The 20,869-nt window shown below is 40.3% G+C and overlaps 1 protein-coding gene across 2 annotated transcripts; it reads left to right on the forward strand.

Moving 5' to 3' along the window:
- Positions 1–475: 475 nt before the first annotated feature.
- Positions 476–18,585, forward strand: sfpq (splicing factor proline/glutamine-rich). 2 transcript variants are annotated; one of them, XR_011598758.1, is made up of 12 exons: positions 476–1,232; positions 1,819–2,007; positions 2,140–2,441; positions 2,562–2,657; positions 3,291–3,487; positions 3,610–3,694; positions 3,852–3,963; positions 4,092–4,140; positions 4,503–4,609; positions 17,352–17,400; positions 18,160–18,245; positions 18,456–18,585. XR_011598758.1 is itself a non-coding variant. In XM_070921518.1 (10 exons), the coding sequence occupies exons 1-10, from the start codon at positions 552–554 to the stop codon at positions 7,054–7,056; spliced, it is 1,929 nt and encodes a 642-aa protein (XP_070777619.1). In that variant the 5' UTR covers positions 476–551; the 3' UTR covers positions 7,057–7,418. The 2 variants fall into 2 exon arrangements, 1 of the variants encoding a protein (XP_070777619.1); XM_070921518.1 differs by lacking the exons at positions 17,352–17,400; positions 18,160–18,245; positions 18,456–18,585 and adding an exon at positions 6,946–7,418.
- The last annotated feature ends 2,284 nt before the right edge of the window (positions 18,586–20,869 follow it).

Genomic DNA, 20,869 nt, shown 5'->3' on the forward strand with positions numbered 1-20,869 from the left:
AGAGGGTCTTAATTTCACATTTCTAATGTGTTGTTACAAGATTTTCTCAAGACACCTCCTTAAGGTTGATAAAAAATCAAAAATCTGTGCTTTGTTCATTTAAGGTATGTGACTAGACAGGCAGTGGGAGCACTGCCCTTACTACAGAGCAGGCCCTTTGCACAATTGACTCTTTTCACAAGAGCAAGAAAGAGATGTAAAACCCTTCCTGTATATTGCTTTCTGTTAATATGTGATGGCCATCTACACAAATAGCGTTACATGAGTAATCCAAATATAAACAACTGGAACCCCTATAGTAGTTGTTTCTAATGCTTTTAAAGGGTTTTTGTTTCTTTCAAAAGACTGGTCGTCCCTGGTGACTCCTCCTCCTGAGCAGCGGACCAATGAGCTGAGCGGGGCGGCTCCCTCTGTCCTGGAGAAAGAAAGACTCCTGTATGCTCAACCGTTGGTCGCCATTTTGAGGTATTCGACCTGCAAATACCGGCGTTCGTTACGCAGCAAATCTACAACATTTTAAGTATTTTAAGTTTTCGCTGATATAAGGATCAATGTCTCGATTTAACAACAATCGCGGCGGTCTTGGGATGAATCATTTCCAACAACGCAGAGGCGGTGGACCCGGCGGCCCGATGAGGGGTGGGCTAATGGGGAATCCAAATTTCAGGAGCCATCCTTTCCAGAATCAGAACCAGAACCGGAGGGGGGGGAATAATAACTTCAACAGACCGCCAAATCAGGGCCCACAGATGACTCCTCAGAAGCCACAACAGAACCAGTCGTTGCCAATCATCCCTCCGCCGAGTCCCGGCCCGGCTCTCACAATGAAAGGCCCGATGCAGCAGCAGCAGCAGAAACCGGCACAGCAACAGCAGGAGCAGCAGCAACGGACTCCGGCAACCCCTGCGCCTCAGCCCAAGATTCAGTCACCTCCACCGAAACCTACCCTTACCTCCCCTCAACCTAACCAGGCAAACAAGAACCAGAACCCGCAGTTGAAATCACCAGTGGGTAATGCTAACGGACAGCAGCAGAAGCAGCCTCCACATCCGAGCCCAAAACCAGGGCCACAGCAAGGCCAGAAGCCAGGGCCACATCAAGGCCAGAGGATAGGCCTTCAACAAGGCCAGAGGTCAGGGCCACCGATGATGAAGTCCAAACAAGAACGTGAGGTGCAGGAAAATAAGGCTACGAACAACGCTGCCGCCGAGTCAGACGATGGCCAGTCAAAGGTCTGTATTCTTTGTACTACATTTCTTTATTGCGAATGGCGTCGACGGCCATTGTTGTTAGCTAACGCTAGCTCGTTTAGTGCGCTCGTTTTTAACCACTGTGCAGCCGGGGTGGGTGGTGTTTTCTTGAATTCTCCTAACGGCTGCCAGTATTTAGTCGTCTGTTGTAGCTAACGGCGGTATTAGCGGTGACTAAAATCACGCGCACAATAGTTGCTTCAGCCACCCGCCATCTTGTCCAAAACCCGTACAGTCACAAAATGTGTTCTGGTAAAACAAAGAACACGCAGTATGTAGTGATTGGTTTTACCATCGATTCCCATTTATTTTCTTGAATGAGCTAGTGTGCGCTAGTTTTCTGAAAATATAGCTCAAGCTTATTTTTCCACCGCGTATGGGGGATGGGCGGTTGGTGTGGGGGATAAAGACTTGAATGAATACTGCCTGAGCACGTATTCGAAGACTTATCTCAAATGCAAATTATTATATTATATTTTTTTGTTTGTTCTTGTCGTCTGAGTATAACGGTATTGTTTGGTGTATGACAGACAGGGTCTGAATTCGCGTTGTCATTGTCAATCAACAGGCGTTTAGGGCAACACTGTCCATGCTGCTGAAACCCGGTGAGAAGACGTACACACAGCGGTGTCGTCTGTTCATTGGAAACCTGCCCAACGACATCACGGAGGAAGATTTTAAGAGGCTGTTTGCAAAATATGGGGAGCCCAGCGAGGTCTTCATCAACAAAAGCAAAGGCTTTGGTTTCATCAGATTGGTGAGACATTTTATTCTCTCTCTACACAAGTGTCATATATGTTGTGTTGGAGTTAAGATTACTGCAATAAATGCAAGAGAGACATTGTTCATTTGTGTTGAACAGATCCCTTAATGGCAATGTTTCTTGCAGGAGTCCCGTGCACTTGCTGAGATTGCAAAAGCAGAGTTGGATGACACACCCATGAAAGGCAGACCCCTGCGTGTCCGATTTGCCACACATTCTGCAGCTTTGTCTGTGAAGAATCTGTCACCGTTTGTTTCCAATGAGCTACTGGAGGAAGCTTTCTCACAGTTTGGAATGGTCGAGAGGGCCATCGTCATTGTAGATGACCGTGGGCGCTCCACGGGCAAGGGCATTGTCGAGTTTGCATCCAAACCTGCTGCCAGAAAGGCCCTGGATCGGTGCAGTGAGGGTGTCTTCCTGCTCACCACGTAAGTGCCTCTAAAGTTCAAAGAGCACGCTTAAGCATTGTGCTCAATGAGTCAAGCTCCATAAAAGGTGTGCCAAACCCTGGCTTAATCATCTTTTTTTGTTTGTTTCACCATTTTCAGGCAACCCCGGCCTGTTGTTGTCGAGCCTCTGGAGCAGTTCGATGATGAAGATGGTCTTCCAGAGAAATTGGCACAGAAGAACCCCAGATATCAAGCGTAAGTATATCACATTTGTCATGTTCACCATACATTTGCCTTTGTGGGGATAAGTAAAAGTGTTTTGAAATTGAGTTAAATAAGGTGTACTCTCTCCGACGCAATCTTCCTTATTATGTAAATTACTTGCTTCAAGTCATTGTTTTGTGAGCAGCAGATGGTGTGATGTGGGTGTGGAGGGGATTTCGGTAGTGGTAGGTGGGGGGTTTAGGGATTGCAGCTGTTAAAAATCAATCAAAAGTGGCAGGTGTTAATCTGTGTAAATCAAGGGAAGGAGGAGAAGGGATGTTGCCTGCAACCTTTTAAACCCCATGCTGGCAACAAGCACCGATACCTGTATTGCTTACTGTGTGAAGTTGAATACTGATGAGAAGTTGAAATCAAAATATTGACCTGTTTCAAAAGATTGGGTTGTTCATTTAATAAAATACTGGTTACGAAGAACTCTGCTGTTCAAGCATTTGTTTCCCACTATCAGGATATTTTTTTGCCTGTTACCGTAGAACATTTATTCATTCATAATTTCCCAAATTAGTGTTTTGTGAAATGGCTTTAGGCAGAACTCAGCAGGTTTTTGGTGCAGACAGTCATATAAACCTAACATACTGTATATTATGTTGATTGTGTGTATAGAGAGCGCGAGGAACCTCCTCGTTTTGCTCGTCCAGGCACTTTCGAATTCGAGTACTCCAAGCGCTGGAAGTCCTTGGATGAAATGGAGAAGCAGCAGAGGCAGCAGGTGGAGAAGAACATGCGCGAGGCCCGCGAGAAGCTGGAAAGCGAGATGGAGGACGCATACCACGAGCACCAGGCCAACCTGCTCAGACAAGGCAAGTTTGTTTGATTATAATTTCTGCTGTTTATCACTAGAGATGTGTAACTCACAGGATGTGGAGTGCCCTGGTGTTCAAGTGCCACAATTAAAACGTGTTGGCTTCATGTTTCCTTTCAGATCTGCTTAGGCGACAGGAGGAACTACGACGCATGGAGGAGATGCACAGTCAGGAGATGCAAAAGAGGAAGGAGATGCAGCTCAGGTATATATGTTCATTATAATTCTGTGTGGTTGTTGATTTAGGTGGATGTTGTAGTCAACTGGGGTCCATTTTTGGCCTTAGTAATAATTAATGGAATTAAATCACATTTGTTAATATTCGGTCTCATAACATTTGCTGCTTTTCTTTTTGTAAACAGACAAGAAGAAGAGCGACGCAGGCGGGAGGAGGAGATGCTTCGCAAGAGGGAGATGGAAGAACAGATGCGCCGCCAGCGTGAGGAGAACTACAGGATGGGCAACTTCATGGATGTAAATAACTTTAACGTTACATTACAAGACTATTTCACATGCACAATGAAGCAAGATAATATCAATGTTTTCCTGCTTTAATGATTATTATTATAAATTATGATTATTTTCTTGTCTTTTTATTACAGAGGGACAGAGAAATGAGAATGAATCCTGGTGGTGCTTTGGGCATGGGTGGTAAGTTTTTTTTCTCCAGTAATTTCATTGAGGTTAGTTATTTAGAAAGAAAAACACAATATAAAACGATTCACTTTAACAGCACCAGAAACTGCAGCCTCCAGCATGACTGTAAAGTTGAATCAGCACCTCTCTAAAACAGTTAAAACGAAAACTGAACATTATGAAAGTACCATCTTTCTTTTTTACAAGGTTGTGTGATTCTCTTTGAAATAACACTATTACTCAATCTATGTGAATGCAATATGTCTTTCTGTCTAATTGTACTAAATCAGCTTTGACACCAACAGGCCGCATTAGAAATTTGTCTGACATCTTGATTTCAAGTGCTGTACGTGTATTTGACTTGTTGTATCTGTTAGATATGCCCTTTGGTGCATCCAACCAGAAGTTCCCCATGGGTGGACTGGGCTTTGAGGGACAGAAGGGAATGGGACCATCATCAGGAGGCTTGATGGGCAACGAAATGGTAACGTATCCCACTTTTTGGAAGATCCGTAGTTAATGTAGTTTGTGTTCGGCTTTCCTTTTTGTTGGGAAGACTCCCAGCTGATGTTAAATATGAAGGCCACCTGGCCAAGCAGGATGAAAAAATATGAATCATTTGTGTTCCCAGCTGTCTTCGGATGACTTGCTGGTTGTTGAATGTGACAGATGTGCTGCCTGCCTGACAGGGTTTCTTTCAATGGCAAGCCAAGCCCCCTCAGTTACCTTCACCTGAGTCTTAATGCATTCCAGCTACGAAACCGTCAACCTGCACTAAATCATAAGAATTTGCTCTCCGATATGCTCTCTGACAGCTGTAGACAGACCTCAGTGGCTCTGCTCACTCTTATCACACGGTTTGTGTAGTGGACTGCTATTGCAAGCCCTGTCTCATGTGAGCGGGACAGGCACTTTTTCTTGACCAGAGGCAGAATGGCATCTACCAGTGTTTTTTCCCTTAACTGTTGACGATGTGTTTTAGCTTTTAAATCCCCTTTTTCATACTGTGCTAGCCGTTTCACGTATCTTCAGTCATGAGAATAAATGGAGTTGTATATGAACATGCTACGTGTAGGGGTGTAGTTCATCTTCTGGACCAGCAACCTTTACCTTCTCATCAACATTTTTTGCAAGTGAGCATTTATAATGCTTTTAGTGCAGACTGACGGTATAAGGAATAAAATCTCGAAAATCAAATTTGTATATGACAGCAGGATTAATTGATGGGGGCAGGCAAAGCCTTGTGACCATTTGTGCTTAGGATGATATTGGTGAATACTGGACTGAGCTTGAGATCTATGCTTCTGGCAGAATTGTAGTACCAATGTTAGGTTTGTTTCTGGATTACCGTTGACAGTATGAACGGCTAAATGTGTGTTAACATCGTAGGCGAATGAAACGCATTTCCAGAAACAACTTCTTCAATCTTTGAAGTACCATATAAAAAGTTTGTATTTGCTGTACAGTATATCCTTAAACTTACTTTTGTAGTTGAAAAATGGTGCGCTTCACATTTATACCTTTTTGATAAATCAAACTAAAATTTATGCCTGCTAATTATAGCCTGGCCAAAGTATTTAGTCTTTGAATTTAAAGCACCGTTTGCCTTAAGTGATTTTAGAAAAGGCTTTCTTAGGAACTGAAAATAGTTTTTAGGTTCAAGCTTGTCGGCAATGTTGATGCAATAGTTTCACAATCCGTGAAGTTGCTTGAACTGTGCACCTTGACACTGTAGTTTTATAGTCACATGTGAATGTAAAGCTCAGTTAAAGTCTTTGATGATTTAGTAGGCTGAGCAGAGTGATGTTGGGGAGATCCAGTTCAAGATTCATATTCATAATCTACATTCTTACTACATTTATGTTGTGTTCCTACTATATTGTTCCACTGTAGCCTCTCAAAGCCACCTCCCTCTGTTGGATTTTTGGCTTTTTATGAAACCCTCTTTCTCTCACAATTCTAGTTTCACAGAACTGGCTTGGCATGTAAGATGCATATTGCTAAAGAAATTCCTTTTTTTATTTGAAAAAAATGGTTGTGCTGAATGTCTTGTGCAATGTTTACGTTTTACTGTGCCCAAGTGCCAATATTCTACACATGTATTTTTGGTACAGTTCATCTTCAGATTCTGGTACATTGGGGACCATTAGTTATTTTTCCATTTTATCAGTGCAGTGCCATAAGATGTGCTGTGATCTCTGGACAGCAGATTAATACACCACCATTTCTTTTCAGGAAACTCAGTTCAGTTCAAACTTAATTCAGTCAGAATTTGTTACAGTGGCACTTAAATTCATATCTTTTTTCTAAATTTCTAAGGAAACATGAATTCCACTGGTAACAAAAGGAATATAAAATGTATTTATAACCATATATCTTTTGAATATATTTTTGTCAATACCTCTAAGGGATTTAGGATTTATCTGTTGCCGTATTAAGTGATCATGAAGAGGTAACTATGGTCAGCATTTACAAAATGCTAGACCTAAAAACTAGAAAGGCCTATAGGCTAGTCTTGGCATGCACTGGAGAGACCATACTAGGTAGGCACTGACTAACAAAAGCATTACCCTCTCTTCCTTTTCCGTATGTAACCTGTGGCACCTGTGGACCTTCATATTGGAACGAACGGTTTCTTCGGATGTGTCTCCTGCTGGTTGTTTTGTAAATCTGCTCACAATATAAAACAAATCACCTTTTATTACCATACCTTTTTATACATTTTGATATGGACATGAACTGTGTGCTCGCGCACTGAACACATCTCATACCTTATTGCCCTGCTTCCTATCTGCCTCCCTGGCAAATTGACCCCCACAGCGCAATGAGCGCTTTGCCCAGGGCGGTCCTAGGGGAATGGGTCCTGGTAACCCTGGGTTCGGCAGGGTCCGCGAGGAGTTTGATGGTCCTGCTAAGAAACCCCGTTTTTAAACGCTGCTCTTTGACACCCCCGGCAGCACCATTTGTATAAATTATCCAAAACAAACATCCATTTCTTGTATTTAAGTTTAAATTGTTGCTACATTTTAGCCTGACAATTTACTCATTTTATGACAAAGTCAATATTTTCATTTTTTTATTTTTTATTGTCAGTAGTATGGAAAGAGAGGTCAACCTCGTGTGGTCCGGTAGCTGTTTCTGACCCATGTATAATTTTCTTTTGTAGATGTATTATGCTCTGTGAGTCGCCGTGAAGTGATAATTGTAACATTTTTCTCAACTTTCTATGGCTGTGTTTTGTGCCATACATTTGGAGTCAAAGCATGTATTATAATAAAGAGACATTGGTTCTATCAGGACAAACCTTTAACATTTATTCCTAAAAGTTGAAACGTACAATACGTTCAAAAATCTAATCCCAACAATTGGTTGTTTGCACAAATGAAATAATGTGGATAATCTACCACATTAGGTCTTAAAGGGTCTATGTGTTATCTCTGCCACAGTCATGACCTCTTTGATCAGCGACGCATATAACACAATCTAAAAAACATGCGTGGCCCCCCGTGAAGCATTTGCTCACTGCAAATACCCCATCCCGTCCTTTGCTTCATTTTCTTACCAGCACATTCCGATAACTAGCTGACACCGGTCACAAGTACTATGTCAGTTCATTATATTTTTAACAAAAAAATAATTAAGCCGGGACATACATAGTGCAGAATGGCACTGTAAGACATTTAACAACTGCTAAGATGGCACCCAGCACTCATTGAACTGTACTGGAGACTCAACTTATGTATTTTTAATACACACGTAATTTCACTCCTCAAACACTGCACTCAGTGGAAATGGAGAAACATTAAGCGGGAGCTCTGAGTTGTTTACCATGTTTCAGTCATTGGCATTCACTAACTCTGCTTGTACAGTCATGCTTCAGGAAAGCAGAAATACTACACATAGAACCTTTAAGAAAGCCTGTGGTATAGTGTGTGTGTGTGTGTGTGCGGTTGTGTGTTGTGGACACACACTCGTCTTCTTGCGAACACATCCTGCTCATATCACATACTCGGTCTGTCATTGACACACAGTCCACATTAGTGTGTGTCTTTTGTGCACTTTTGGCACCTGGGGTAATTGGCTACGTTTACATGCAGTCTAATGATAATGTAATTTAAAAAAAAAAGATCATGGCGCTCACCCATGTCTAACTGTTGTGTCAATTCTCATAGAGGGACAGGTGACATAAAACCTGTACTTACAGTTCGTGTTGCCACCTTCTTAGCAGCTGGATTATGTTTTTAAATTGTTACGGGATCTCAACCATTTATAAAAGCAACAATCGAGTTGCTACTGAGTTACGTATGACACTTTTATTGACCTGGTTTGTTTGTATTTCTCTTAACTGGACATCATTAAGCTTTCAACCTCCGGTTGCTTTTGGCAGTGAGTTTGGTGTATAAGAAAGCCCTGGTGCAAAAGTGCTTCAGTACGTAGATGTTGGCCATGTATTAAAGTCTAATGACAGACTGAGGTTGTGCGCCTCTGATTGGCTAAACTATAACAAAGTGGCTACAGTATGAACATGTTAACCGCTTCTTGGATGTTACTGTCTGAGTCAAAGAGATAATCCTTTACAAACCTGCATGTAAACGTAGTCACATTCAGTTCAGTTAAGGACTTATTTTTGAGGTCAACAGAGTTTGTGTGTTAAAGGAACACAAATTGGACGTCTTCACTGAAGTACTTGCCATGAAATTTTATCGAAGTCGAATGTCCCAACCGCAGTTGTACTATTTGTCGGCCTGAGTAAATCTGCCTTTGCTTGACTGGCAATTGGTTCAGTTGGTCTTATGTAAACATGCATAGTGGTCAATTTTGAAAGCATGATAACCAGAACCTAAAGCATAAATATATCAAATTTATTCCATCTCTGGATAAAAACATCATCCCTTACTACCAAAAACAAGCAAGAAATGTTACTGTTAATATATTTTCAGTTCTTGCTGTTAATTCAAAATATTATGAATTAATGAGAATTTTCATAGAGCTACGTGTCGCTGGTGTAACATTAGAGTCAGCAAACATAGCCAGTGTTGGAATTAGTAAATAGACATGTATCCTAAAGTTGTACTACGCTGACGAAGCATTCATTTTGCTGGACCTGTAAGAAGACAAGAAACCCGGAGTGTCAGATCTGTGCCCTGACTTTCAGAATCATAAGCAAGGTGAACTGCATCGGTGTGGCTCGTACTGGAGTGGAATAGATGTTGTGTCTCAGCTACACCTTTTCTACTTTGTTACTTACAAGACATGCTAACATTTCACTGTCGACAGCTTGTGAATTCCCTTTTTATTTAATTATATATATTCATTGAATGTATATTGTGTTGCACAGATACATTCTTATGTGGCTGAAAGAATTTGTCTCAGCATGCTCTGTAGTTAATTGTTGCTAATGGACAAACCTTACTGTGTTACCACAGTGCTTTCAGTTTATTTCCCACAGATCTGTTGTTGGGGGTGACCTTTGACAACAAACATACCTTCTCACACTGCCTCATGTCATTAATTGGGTTACATTCAACAGTGCCCATTGACCTGCACTGTTCTGCATTTCAGGAGACAACATTTGTTAAGCTGTAGTTGATCTCATTTCACCTGTGGCCGTATTACGAGATGCAAAAGCCCACAAACATTTAACAACCTTATTGTACACCTGTCATGGCTGCCTTCTACCCACAAAGCCTTCAAAATGGTATAAATTACCATGAGGTAATTGAATGACCAAGTCTCTGTTTTGAATTTAGTGGGCTACCCTTTTGTTGTAATCTGGATGAAAGATTGTAACTAAACTGTTTATATTACAGGCATTTCATCAGTTTACAAACTGTCAACATTATTACAACCATTTTATATAATTATCATAAGAAAGAAACCCTGTCCCACTCTGGTGGCTCCCCATTAATCATGTCAGTACCTGTTTGGAGGTATTTGACATCACTTGGAATCAAATGGACACTGGCTTGCGTCAGCAAGCATTTCTCAGAGTTGTGTGGTAGCAGGAGATGGCCTGTAAAAGTGAGTGTAAGTATTCTTGTATTAAGTTTGAGATTGAACACATTTCATTTAACCATCTTAAATCTTGACAAGTATAATTGTTACACTTGACACTTATGGAAATGGAGAATATGCTGCGAGATGAAGCAGGACACTTGTTTATTTTTTCCTGGCATTAGCTTGACTCTGCCATTCTGTGGACCTCTGAAGGTGCATTTATGTTACGTGTAGTTGACAAAAGTGTCCACAACAGCACAGCTGCTGATACTACTTTTATAATTTAACTTAAATGTTCAAGATAAACAATAAGTGGCTTTCAGCCTTACCTTTGGAGTCACTTACATAGTACTATTTTGTAGACAGTGATTGTCTGTCCAATAGCTGACTTTGGACAACAGTGGAACCTGTAACCGGATGACTCCGATGTATCCAATGGTAGATCTTTGTCAAGTAACCAAAGACACTTGAGTATGTAAGACATCCAGACACTTAAATATTACGTGCAACGTTCCTCTTGTGCACAGTATGATAATGCAACCTGCACAATTACTTAAAAAAAGATTGGTTATAAAATATCAAGAAAACCTTCTGAACCTCTTCGTGTGGCATCTGAGAACCTGCAAAACGCAACTGAAGTGACTGCAAAACAGAGGACTACAGATACTTTGATGAATTATGTAATAGAATTGGATATCCTGGAGTGTTGATCTGCAATGTTACGTGTGTTTGTGTTATTTTTCTTTAACAGGTTTGACCAACTTTAAAGGTTTTGGACTGTGGAGGAATTTGTGGCTGGATAGTGTGCTTTAGCAAAGAAACCTAACCACTGGACCTGTGGAAATGACCTTAGTAAGACTCACAAAAGGAAAACGTAAAGAGGATTAAAACTAGGATGCCAGCGTTAGCCAACACATTTGCCTTTTAGTTCTTGTAGTATTGATAGATAGTTGGGCAATGAAGCTGATCTAGCCTTGTGGCATTCCGCTTACATGAAAAACAACTACACAAGTAAACCCCAAGACAAGAACATAACTGACTATTAAAGTTGCTGCTTAATGGATTTCTTTCTGAAAGGGATTGGCCTCACAGACTTGCAACAATTTTTGATTGTATACTGCAGTCATTAATTTGACAATTTATCTAAGACATGCTGTAGTTAAATAACTCATTGTACCTCTTTTGTGAGAATGGAAGTCTGTGTGAAAGGAGGGCTCCTTTGTAGTCCACAACACCAAGACTGGTGTTGGTTGGTCAAATCATGTGTTTAGTTCTCGTCTGAAAATCTAAGTTTAGTCTGGAACCAGTTTACAACCATGGTGTTTGTGGACCAATGCTCGTGTATTTGTTATTTATCAATAACAAAAACAAACATTTAACCAGCTTTTTTTATTTACCTTGCCCAAGTTTACCCTTGAGGGTTATTCCAGATTTGATACTTTTTAGATGGCTTGTGCTCTGAAATCGTAGTTATATTCAGTTCAAGACCTTTGCTAAGCTTTTGATCTTTATCAAGATTGACGTGGGGAAATCAGTGCAACAACTAAATCCCGTTGGAATCACTTATGTAGTGCTGTTTTGTAAATAGAGACCATAGTTTGTCTGGTCAATGGACAGATGTTTTAACTGGATTTCCTGTCTAACATGTAAAGTCAGGAAGGGATTTGGTGCATAACGAATGCAAAACTAGAGGAAGAATTCAAATGACCACCAATGCTTAAGAGTTGGTAAGATGATTTGGATTTAATGTGAATATGCAGCTAACAACTTAAAATTACGACTGTCGTAGCAATGTAGCAAGTAAATATAATAGATTAGACAAGTACTTGAATGAATATTATTTACTTGTCAAAGAATCTATTTCATCAGAGACATTCTCCACACATCTGAACATCCTGCAAAGTAGTACTACAAGTTCTCATTGACGTGTACATTTTAAAACTTGTAATGTTATGTCTGTGTGTTGGTGTTGTGTACAATTTGTTTTTCTTTAACAGGTTTGATCATCTTTAAAGGTGTTGGACTATGAGAAGCAACTTTCCAAACCAAGAAATTCAAAGTCTGTAGCTGGTTTTGTTGACGAAAAGCTATCACTCTCGAGGACCAAATGGCACCTATTTTTTTAAGAAGTGTACATTTATTATTGATCATGATAGGTTTTGGCTCTATAGCTTGGACGGTGGCTTGGAAAGTTGGAAGATAGTGTTTAACATTTGGCCATTCTTTTTCCAAGTACACAAGATTGAACTGACTGTGCCAAGAACACTAAACTGCCCTTATTGCAGAGCATTTGGACTTTGTTATTGGAGCAAAAATGGAAACCAAAGCTTTGACACTACCTGAATTTTGCGGAAAATTGGCCAAAGAAAATGCATATTAATGTTTGTTTCCATCCACAACAGTTATATTAGGAGCTGCTTCGTCGAGATAAGCGGCTGGTGGCGCTAATTCTCAACTGATGGAAAAACAATGTAGAAAACACGATGGACATATTTATTTTTGTTTCACGTATTAATTTGAGAAATGTTACAGGTCTCCCCATCGCTCCACACAGATCTGATGTTTTCATTCAACACTAATTAAAACGGAAGGCGTCCGTGGATGTTTAAGTCACATGCTTCATGTACGATACGATTTTATAGCTAAGTCTTTTTCCTTTGGACTTTGTTGCATTTTGCTTTTACCAATACACCAACTTTTCCACCTCAGGCAAGGGTAAAAACATTTTTGTGATATTTCGAGAATTCGATTGAATTTACTGCGTTTTCATTCAGGTTTTTTGATGCCCAAAAGAAAATTCATTTTTCAAAAATGGTGGCTGGAAACCCATCGACAGACATTTTTTAAGAGAAGTTCATAGTCAAGATTTCTTAAAAGGTGGCACCAAAGCACATCGAACAGACAACACAGTAACTATTACTGAGGTTTGGAACAGGGGTGTCCCCTGTGGCCAATTCATTTTGACTTATTCTCATTATTAAAGTAAAAATGTAAATCTGACATTCTTGAAGAGAAGTTCTTTGTCAGGATTTGTGTAAAAGTGGCGCCAAGCACACTTAACAGACTATTACGCAACTAAAATACAGAAGTTCAAAACAGGGATGTTCATTATTACAACACATTTTGACTTTGTGTTGTTAGAGTAAAAGTAGCAAACAAAGCTTCGACACTGACGTTCTTAAAGACAATTTGTAGTCGAGATTTGTTTAAAGGTGATGCCAAGCACTCTTAACAGACTACACATTAACTATTTTAGAGATGTCCCTTGTTACCAACACGTTGACGCCATCAGTGGAGTTAAAATAGAAGGTTTGGTCCCCTGTTGCAACACATTTGGATTTTACATTATTGGAGTAAAAATGGAAAGCTTTGACACTGACATTTCTAAAGAGAAGTTCTTAATTAAGCTCCACCCGTATTCATTGACCCTAAAAGCTGTTTGTGAAAACTGCACAAGTAGACCTGACCAACCTCCTGTTCACCAACCTACCTGAGGCAGGAAATCCCATGCACCTTACGGTTGAAGAGAGGATGGCGTGTTGTGCCCGTGTGGTCGTGTGTGTGTTTCATGTCTTTGGGTAAATGAGAGGTGCGTTAGCTGCTGTCAGCCAGCTTGTCAAAGACAGGCTGCCCCAGTCCACAGTAGAGGCTCTTCTCTGCAGTTGGGTTACATTGACGATGAGTAGTTCTGCAGAAGTCAGTGGACAGTAAAGCCTGGACTTGTTTGCACTGCAGCCAGAGGTATGCTTACACAGATCAGCCGAACAAGTAAAGGTAAGTGTTCCATCCATGTTTATAATACAAGATGCACAGTTGTCCCATAACTTGACTCTTCTCTCTGTCCTGTCTCACACTATGACGTCTACAGGGCTTCTGGCATCACACTTACAAAGAATGGCATCACAGTGCAGATCTCTGCTCTTCAACCTTTTTGTGTGTGGATGTGGTAAAGCATTATAGCCCGTGCAGTGTGTGTGTGTGTGTGGCTGTAGTACTTTGGCTTCTCTGTATGTATGCATGAAAGGAACTGTGTATGGACGGCTGAGTCACTGGTTCACCACTTGAGTTTCTAACCACAGATGTGTGGAACACGGTGCTGAAACTCGACACACTGACATATTTTGGAAACACTGGAAGTCAAGAGAAGGGTATCTTTTTTTCTTTTTTTTTTGTGGCATTGCTTGAAGTGTTAAAGCAAAATGACTTAAATTTAAAGCATTAGAAAGCTTAACTCTTGTGCAATTGTACAAGATGTTTCACTTCTATACTTCTTATTCAGCTTGTGCTGATTTCTTTGATTTTTGTGCCATATTTAAAAGGTAATTAGCAGTGGAGACAGGCAGGTTGTGTGCAACAATGAACACGAAGCCCAACTCATGGGATTTTCCACTGTAATGCTGTTAGAATTTTTTTTGGGTAGTTTTGTCTTTGTGCTGCACCTCTTTTACATCTTTAACAGTCAAATAATGCTGTTCACTTTCAACTTAATTGGTTATCTTTGTGCCCTTTCAGAAACAACAGTACAAGCCAATCTGAATTATTTTTAAACGTTCAGTAGTCCTAGTGGAACCCTGAACCATGGTAAATTATTAAAATCATTCAAAGTATTTGAATGTTAAAGTAGTTTGCACTTTTGTTTATTGCTGAGTTGTGTCGACGTTGCATTGACCTTGGCAATAACTGCACTTTCTGTCATCACTACTCCTGACTCTGTCTCTGGCTGTGAAATGTCTCTAAAACATTATTTTTTGTGGGACTGGGTTGGGATGTCTTTGTAGTTTTGGAGTGAAACATGTCACACACTGCTTGGGTTGCTCTGGGTGGGATTGTAGAAAATGGAAATCCCCATGTCAGATGTCAGACATCCTGTTTCTTAATCCAATGCTCAATGCAGTTTGCCTGGACTCTGTCCTTACATCACAACCTTTGTGACTTTGTGTGTTTGTGTAGATGGAGTTTGGTGTGGATTTTGTTCGTTCTCATGAAAAATGCAAATATTTCAACAAATTGCGACTAATATTCATTTTCAGAGTTCATGTGAAGCAGTTTCTCTTCACTTTCCGTACAACCTGTCTTTTGAGTAAAGTGCTATAAACTGGATTTACTAGATCTCCTGTAGTGTCTGCACTCTGACTACACCAGTGCATTATTTACAAGAGACAGTCTTGTATGAGGAGAAAACACAAACACAATGCAATGGGTGCCTGCCGGTGTTCTGAAAACAATGTGAAGGTAGTTATTGATGTTTGGCCCATTTACAAACAAGGTCAGTAGCTGTGACACACATCTTATGAATTAAGGTACTTTAAAACTCAGTGCACTCACGCTTTGAGCCACAACTCTAAATCTGTTAAATCTGATCACACAGACATGATATGACATATTTTTAGATTCAGTGTGACTTACACTTCCCAAGGTTATCATAAATCTTAGAACTTAGAAACCATAGAAAAAAAGATGCTCCTTGTAACTACGGAACTTTCCTGAGAATCATCACATTTTAGTTTTCTTCAGTATCAAAGTAATCCAGTGATAGTTGTCTGTACATTCATGGGTAAGTTGCAAACAAGAACTGCTAATAGCTAATTGGGCATACTTTTAATGGTTCCAGGCCCCAGTGTAACTCACTGAATCCATGGCAACATTATACTTCCTGTTTATATTCCCCAAAGCGTCATGTGAACTGTAATTCCAAAACTTAGATGACTCTCCCCCATAGGAGCAGTAAGACAAAGAATAATTGGAGCAAAACCATTAATGTTAACTTTTGCACCAGTATATTTGTTCAAGAGTACTACTATTTCCTCCTTTTAAACAGGGAACCACAATACAAATATTCTGCTTTATACTTTATAACAGCGTCTACTACTACTACATGATAATATACTGACTGAACAAAAAAATTAATTAAAACCATACAATAAACTAGAATCGATTCACAAAGCAACACTAGTGTTCACCCCACAAATGGGTCTATATATAATAAATATAATAATAAATTACTAAACTTCAATCTTTGAAAACTCCTTGCTGGCTTTAGGCTGAAGGTCATACATTGCAAAAACAATCAGCTTTTAGTTGCTGATCATTTCACATCTTGTTAGTGACCAGTTGTTTATGAGGAGGAAAAGGACAATTGTTACACTCTGAGAATAAAATGTCTTAGTAGTGCTGGACTCTGTTGCTTTCCTTTCCTCTCTCATCTCAGTACCTCTCAATACTCATATTTTGTCATTCTTCCTGTTAAACCTGAATGCCCTGTCCTGCCAGTGACCAGCCAGCCATTTTGAAAAAGTACAGTACATCGCGATGGTGGCATTTTCCTTTTGTCTCTTGTACGTAGGAGTTGTCATGTAGCTGTGAAGGACCGTGGTGCTACCTGGAGTTTATCGTGCTCACAAGCTCTGATCGAGAGGGAGCTACACTGTTCAGCCGATGCCATGAATCAAGCCCTGGAGGCTGTCGAGATGTATCTGTCTGCACTGTGATCCATTTTCTAACTAAATCCTTTGTCCTGATTGGCCAAAATCTTTTCTATGTCCTGTCTGAGTGTGATGCCAGAATAACCCTTTTGGCCACTAATGGCCTCTTCTAAAAGGGCACCGCCCAAAGTCTGCAACACTGACACTGAAAATGAGCAAGTCTACTTCTGTACAAGGTTATGGTGCAGCTCCCAGCTCTGTTTGGGGTTTTGCAGTAACACCCCTGATGTGTCAGTACGAAGTCCAGCTTCACATGGCTTTGTAACAGAATTACCTTCCCCGAGGATTGTAACAGATTTGAACGTTGTTGTCATGAATTTGTCTCGTCCCCTCTGCAGTTTGTAAACAAATGAATCTACTTCAGGATGCTGAGATGCTGATCTAAAACTCTACCTGTATATTAACTTTATCACACTACTCACACAACATATTTTTACTTCTCCTCACGTTGACATACATGTGAAGAGTTATTTACTTGTAATGCATGTTCACTTTATAACATCATAACCTCTATTTACAATTGGAACATATGTTTGGTTTTCTTTCTCCACAGTCGCTGCCCACACAAACACATGTACACGCAAAACACACACATACAGAGATCCACAGGCCACAGTCATTTTTTGTCTATTTAAGGGTGGCAACCTCAAAATAGTAATGTGTGTATTTAACAAACAAAAACAAATAATGGTAGAAACCTGCTGACCAGTTCACTACCAGGCTCTCATTGTTTGTCTCTTGCCACAGGAGCCTCGACCAGTGGAAGGAGGCTGAGCATCCACACCGTTAAACCATGGTAAGATCCACAGTGGTTAGTAAAATGCAATGTGGGCCTAGCCCCATAGATATATATAGTGTAAATGCTGTACCTGGTACCCAGAGTACCCAGTCTTTTTTTATGTAGTAGAGATACATATGTTCCTTTGTTTTATAAAAAAAAGTACTCCATTGATCAAAATCGATGCAGCAGAACCAGAGATACTGTCTTTATTTATTCCATACATTCTTCGTCCTTGTCAAACCTGCAGCCTACATTACCCACAATGCAACTCGACCATTGACAGTTCAGTTGGATATTCGGGTGTGTTTTGCTAGTCGCTGATAATGTAGCCTCAAGCTGCTAGCCTCAAACAAAGATGAGGAGCGGACTGCAGAGGTCTGGTCTGCTCACATCCCCAGACTCTGTTCATTTTCAAATTTGTAGTCTTCAGTCCTGTCGCTAACTCAAGTTATTATGTCACTTGAGGACATTAGACTTCACGCAGCTCCCTCTCGAGCCGCAAAAAGCTTTAAACGACGTCTTCGCTTATGCATAAGAACTCCCCAAGACCTGTAAACACACTTCGAAGTGTGAAATCGGTGGAGTTTCCCTCTTAAAGTTCCTGCTAACCAGTGATATACCAACACGAGTGCTTTCACTTTGAGCTGGTGTGGTGTGCATTTAAAAAGTAGTAAATGTTGTTGCCTCACTGTATTCAGAGTAACTCTCAGAAACTGAAGGTTTGTTGTCGAAGCTAAATAACAGTTTGGTCTTTTGTTTCTTCCTGTTTTGTAGGTAAAATGAAGACTGATGTCTGATAAAATGCCAGAGCTGCAGGAGGCCGAGCGACTTCCCTGTGGTGACGCCAGGATGACTTCCATGTTAGTCCCCCTGCAGTTTATCACTTAGACATGGATGTGAAATATCTTTGTGTCATAGAAGTAGCTTGTTACAAAAGCATTTAAAGAAATCTAGAAAACAATGCCATGAACGATAGTATTTAAGACTACACTGGCAGTTTTACCATAGGAACAGCATTTCAGTTTAATAATCTCCACTGAAAGGTATTTTCTGCTCCTCCTCCCTTGCAGAGCTGCACGCGGTGATGCAGATGCAGTACCAGGAGGCATCCAGCAGAGGACAAGCAGCCCGCAGTCCAGAGGAGGGATGCACTGTTTTGTTTTTGCTTTGGAGTTTTAATAATAAATGATACAAACCTGAGTTTTGTTGTTTGTGTTTCTTACAATGCAGATGATCACCTGTTTTATGAGTTAAGAGTCCATTTAAACCTGTTATTTAAAGTATCACTATGACACTTGACATGATTGCATATATTCTGTCAGATTTCTGTTAAATACAGCAGAACGTAGAGACGAACAGAGAACATATAGTTAATCAAAACAAACATGAAGACAGTTTTACTGATTTTATACCCATTTGTCGGATGTTCCAGCTGAGCACTGAGCAGTTGATTAACCACCACCTCAGCCTGCTGACTTGCCTCAGTGCCCCTGCTCTGAAGCTCCCGAGGCCAGTTACAATTAAGGGTAAAGGTGCAATGTTTCCGCTGCTGGATCACACATCCCGTATCCAGAGGGGTTGGCTGTCAACCCTGGAGGAGGTCCAGCCCAGATGGAGCAAGGCGATACCAAGGAGCCTGAAGGCACGAGCCGCCTGAGGGAGGTCGAATGTGGGTCAGTTTGGTGTTGGCTGACCTGAGCTGCACCCTGGCACCATGACACCCTGTAAACAGGCTGTTAGCAGCCAAATACACGGACGGGTGACTAATTACAGGAAAAACCTGCTTCCATGCAGGGTCACCTGAAGGTTTGATGTGGATGAAAATCATCAGCTATGATCTTCGGTCCTCTGATCTCGACCCAACTGAATGCCACATGGGATATTCAGATCCTTTACTTAAGTAGAAGTACTAATACCACACTGTAAATACTCCATTACAAGTAAAAGTCCTGCATTTAAAGTGTTAAGTAAAAGTACATAAGAATCATGAGGAAAATGTACAAGTATCAAAAGTAAAAGTATATATTATTGCCCATGCATTTTGATTGTTTTATTTAGGGCTGCAACTTTAATTAAATGAAAGATAAAAGCAATAAATGCTCATCAAAATTACAGAGAGCTCAAAATGACATCTTAAAACATCTTGTTTTGTCCGACCAACAGTTTACTGTCATTTAAGAAAAGGAAAAGCAGCAAATTGACACATTTAACAAGCTGAAAACCTGAAAAATCAGAACTGAATAATCAACTAATTGATTAACTGACTAATTCAAGCTCAAATGTTATTTCCTGTTTGGTAGTTTAATATCTTACAATGCATCATCTTTTTAAAAGTTCTTCATATGTAATTTATGTTGAATCCTAATTTGTAACGTGGAGTAGAAGTATAAAGTGTCATGAAATGGGACTGCTCAAGTAAAGTAGAAGTAAAGTAAATGTACTTAGTTACATTCTACCACTGGTGAAGACCACGCTCACCATCATCATCATCAAAACACCAATTAAGGGAATATCTTTTGGAAGAATTGTGTTTATCCTTCCAGAGACTTCACTGAAGCTGTTCACATAAATCAAACTCAACACATGTTGGAAATGCAAAACTCGTCAAACTGAACTCTGAGAAAAAACAAGGAAAAGCAAGTTAGCGGCTTATATATCCACTAATTATCTGTCTGGAAAGAGTCATGTGATTAGCCACTAATTATAGGTCAAATACAGACAGACAGTGTTCAGTTGCTACAGTGGTTTCCAACCTTTTCTGATTGACGTGTCCCCACAGCCGAATCAGATGAGCTCAACCTGTTATGTTCAAAATGAGTTCATTTTAATTACTTTAAATTTGATGTTATTTAACATGATTGATTATATAGAAGTGGGTGTTTACGACTGTTCTTTAGTGACTCGGTCATACTGGAATTATCCATTCATCCGTCATGTTTAGCTTTCTATTCCGACTTCTCTGCTCAGTAGCTGACTAGTTCTCACACACTCTTAGTACAACATGTAGCTTTAATGTGTGACAGCTGGTCGGGTGTGTGTCCTCTGCGGTCGGCTTGTCAAAGATCAGCCTCACATCAATTTGTAATTCTATTTGAGTGTTTATTTCTCTCCTAAAAACACATACGTGACTGTAAATTTTAACCTTGGGAGTCTTTTAGTCAGTTCACAGCTGAGCGTGATCTTTTTTAATCAGCTAAAAACTCATCACAACAAACTAAAACAACAGTATCAGACCTTTCTCTCAGTTTCCTTTGAGAACTAAACTACATACAGTGCTTCTTTTCAGGAAACCTTCAAGAACATCAGAATAACAGACCTGTCTACAGTTAAAATAAGTGAGAAACCATTAAGCAACTGCTTCTCGGCAACAGTGAGCCACAATCCAACATTTTCAAGTCAGTTACCATTGAGTGAGGGTGCTTTCTGCTTGACTCTACCTGGACGTTCAACCAACACTCACTTAGCCCCGTCCGTTTACCACCTG

Source organism: Enoplosus armatus, chromosome 16, assembly GCF_043641665.1.
Source record: "Enoplosus armatus isolate fEnoArm2 chromosome 16, fEnoArm2.hap1, whole genome shotgun sequence".
Classification (NCBI taxonomy): Eukaryota; Metazoa; Chordata; class Actinopteri; order Centrarchiformes; family Enoplosidae; genus Enoplosus; species Enoplosus armatus.

What these genes read in the sequence shown, in the direction of transcription:
- sfpq (XM_070921518.1), top strand. Translation starts at nt 552, where the DNA reads ATGTCTCGATTTAACAACAATCGCGGCGGTCTTGGGATGAATCATTTC. An exon ending in GGATGGGCAACTTCATGGAT is followed by an intron (nt 3,964 to 4,091) that starts GTAAATAACTTT and finishes TTTTTATTACAG; the next exon opens with AGGGACAGAGAAATGAGAAT. An exon ending in TGGTGCTTTGGGCATGGGTG is followed by an intron (nt 4,141 to 4,502) that starts GTAAGTTTTTTT and finishes TGTATCTGTTAG; the next exon opens with ATATGCCCTTTGGTGCATCC.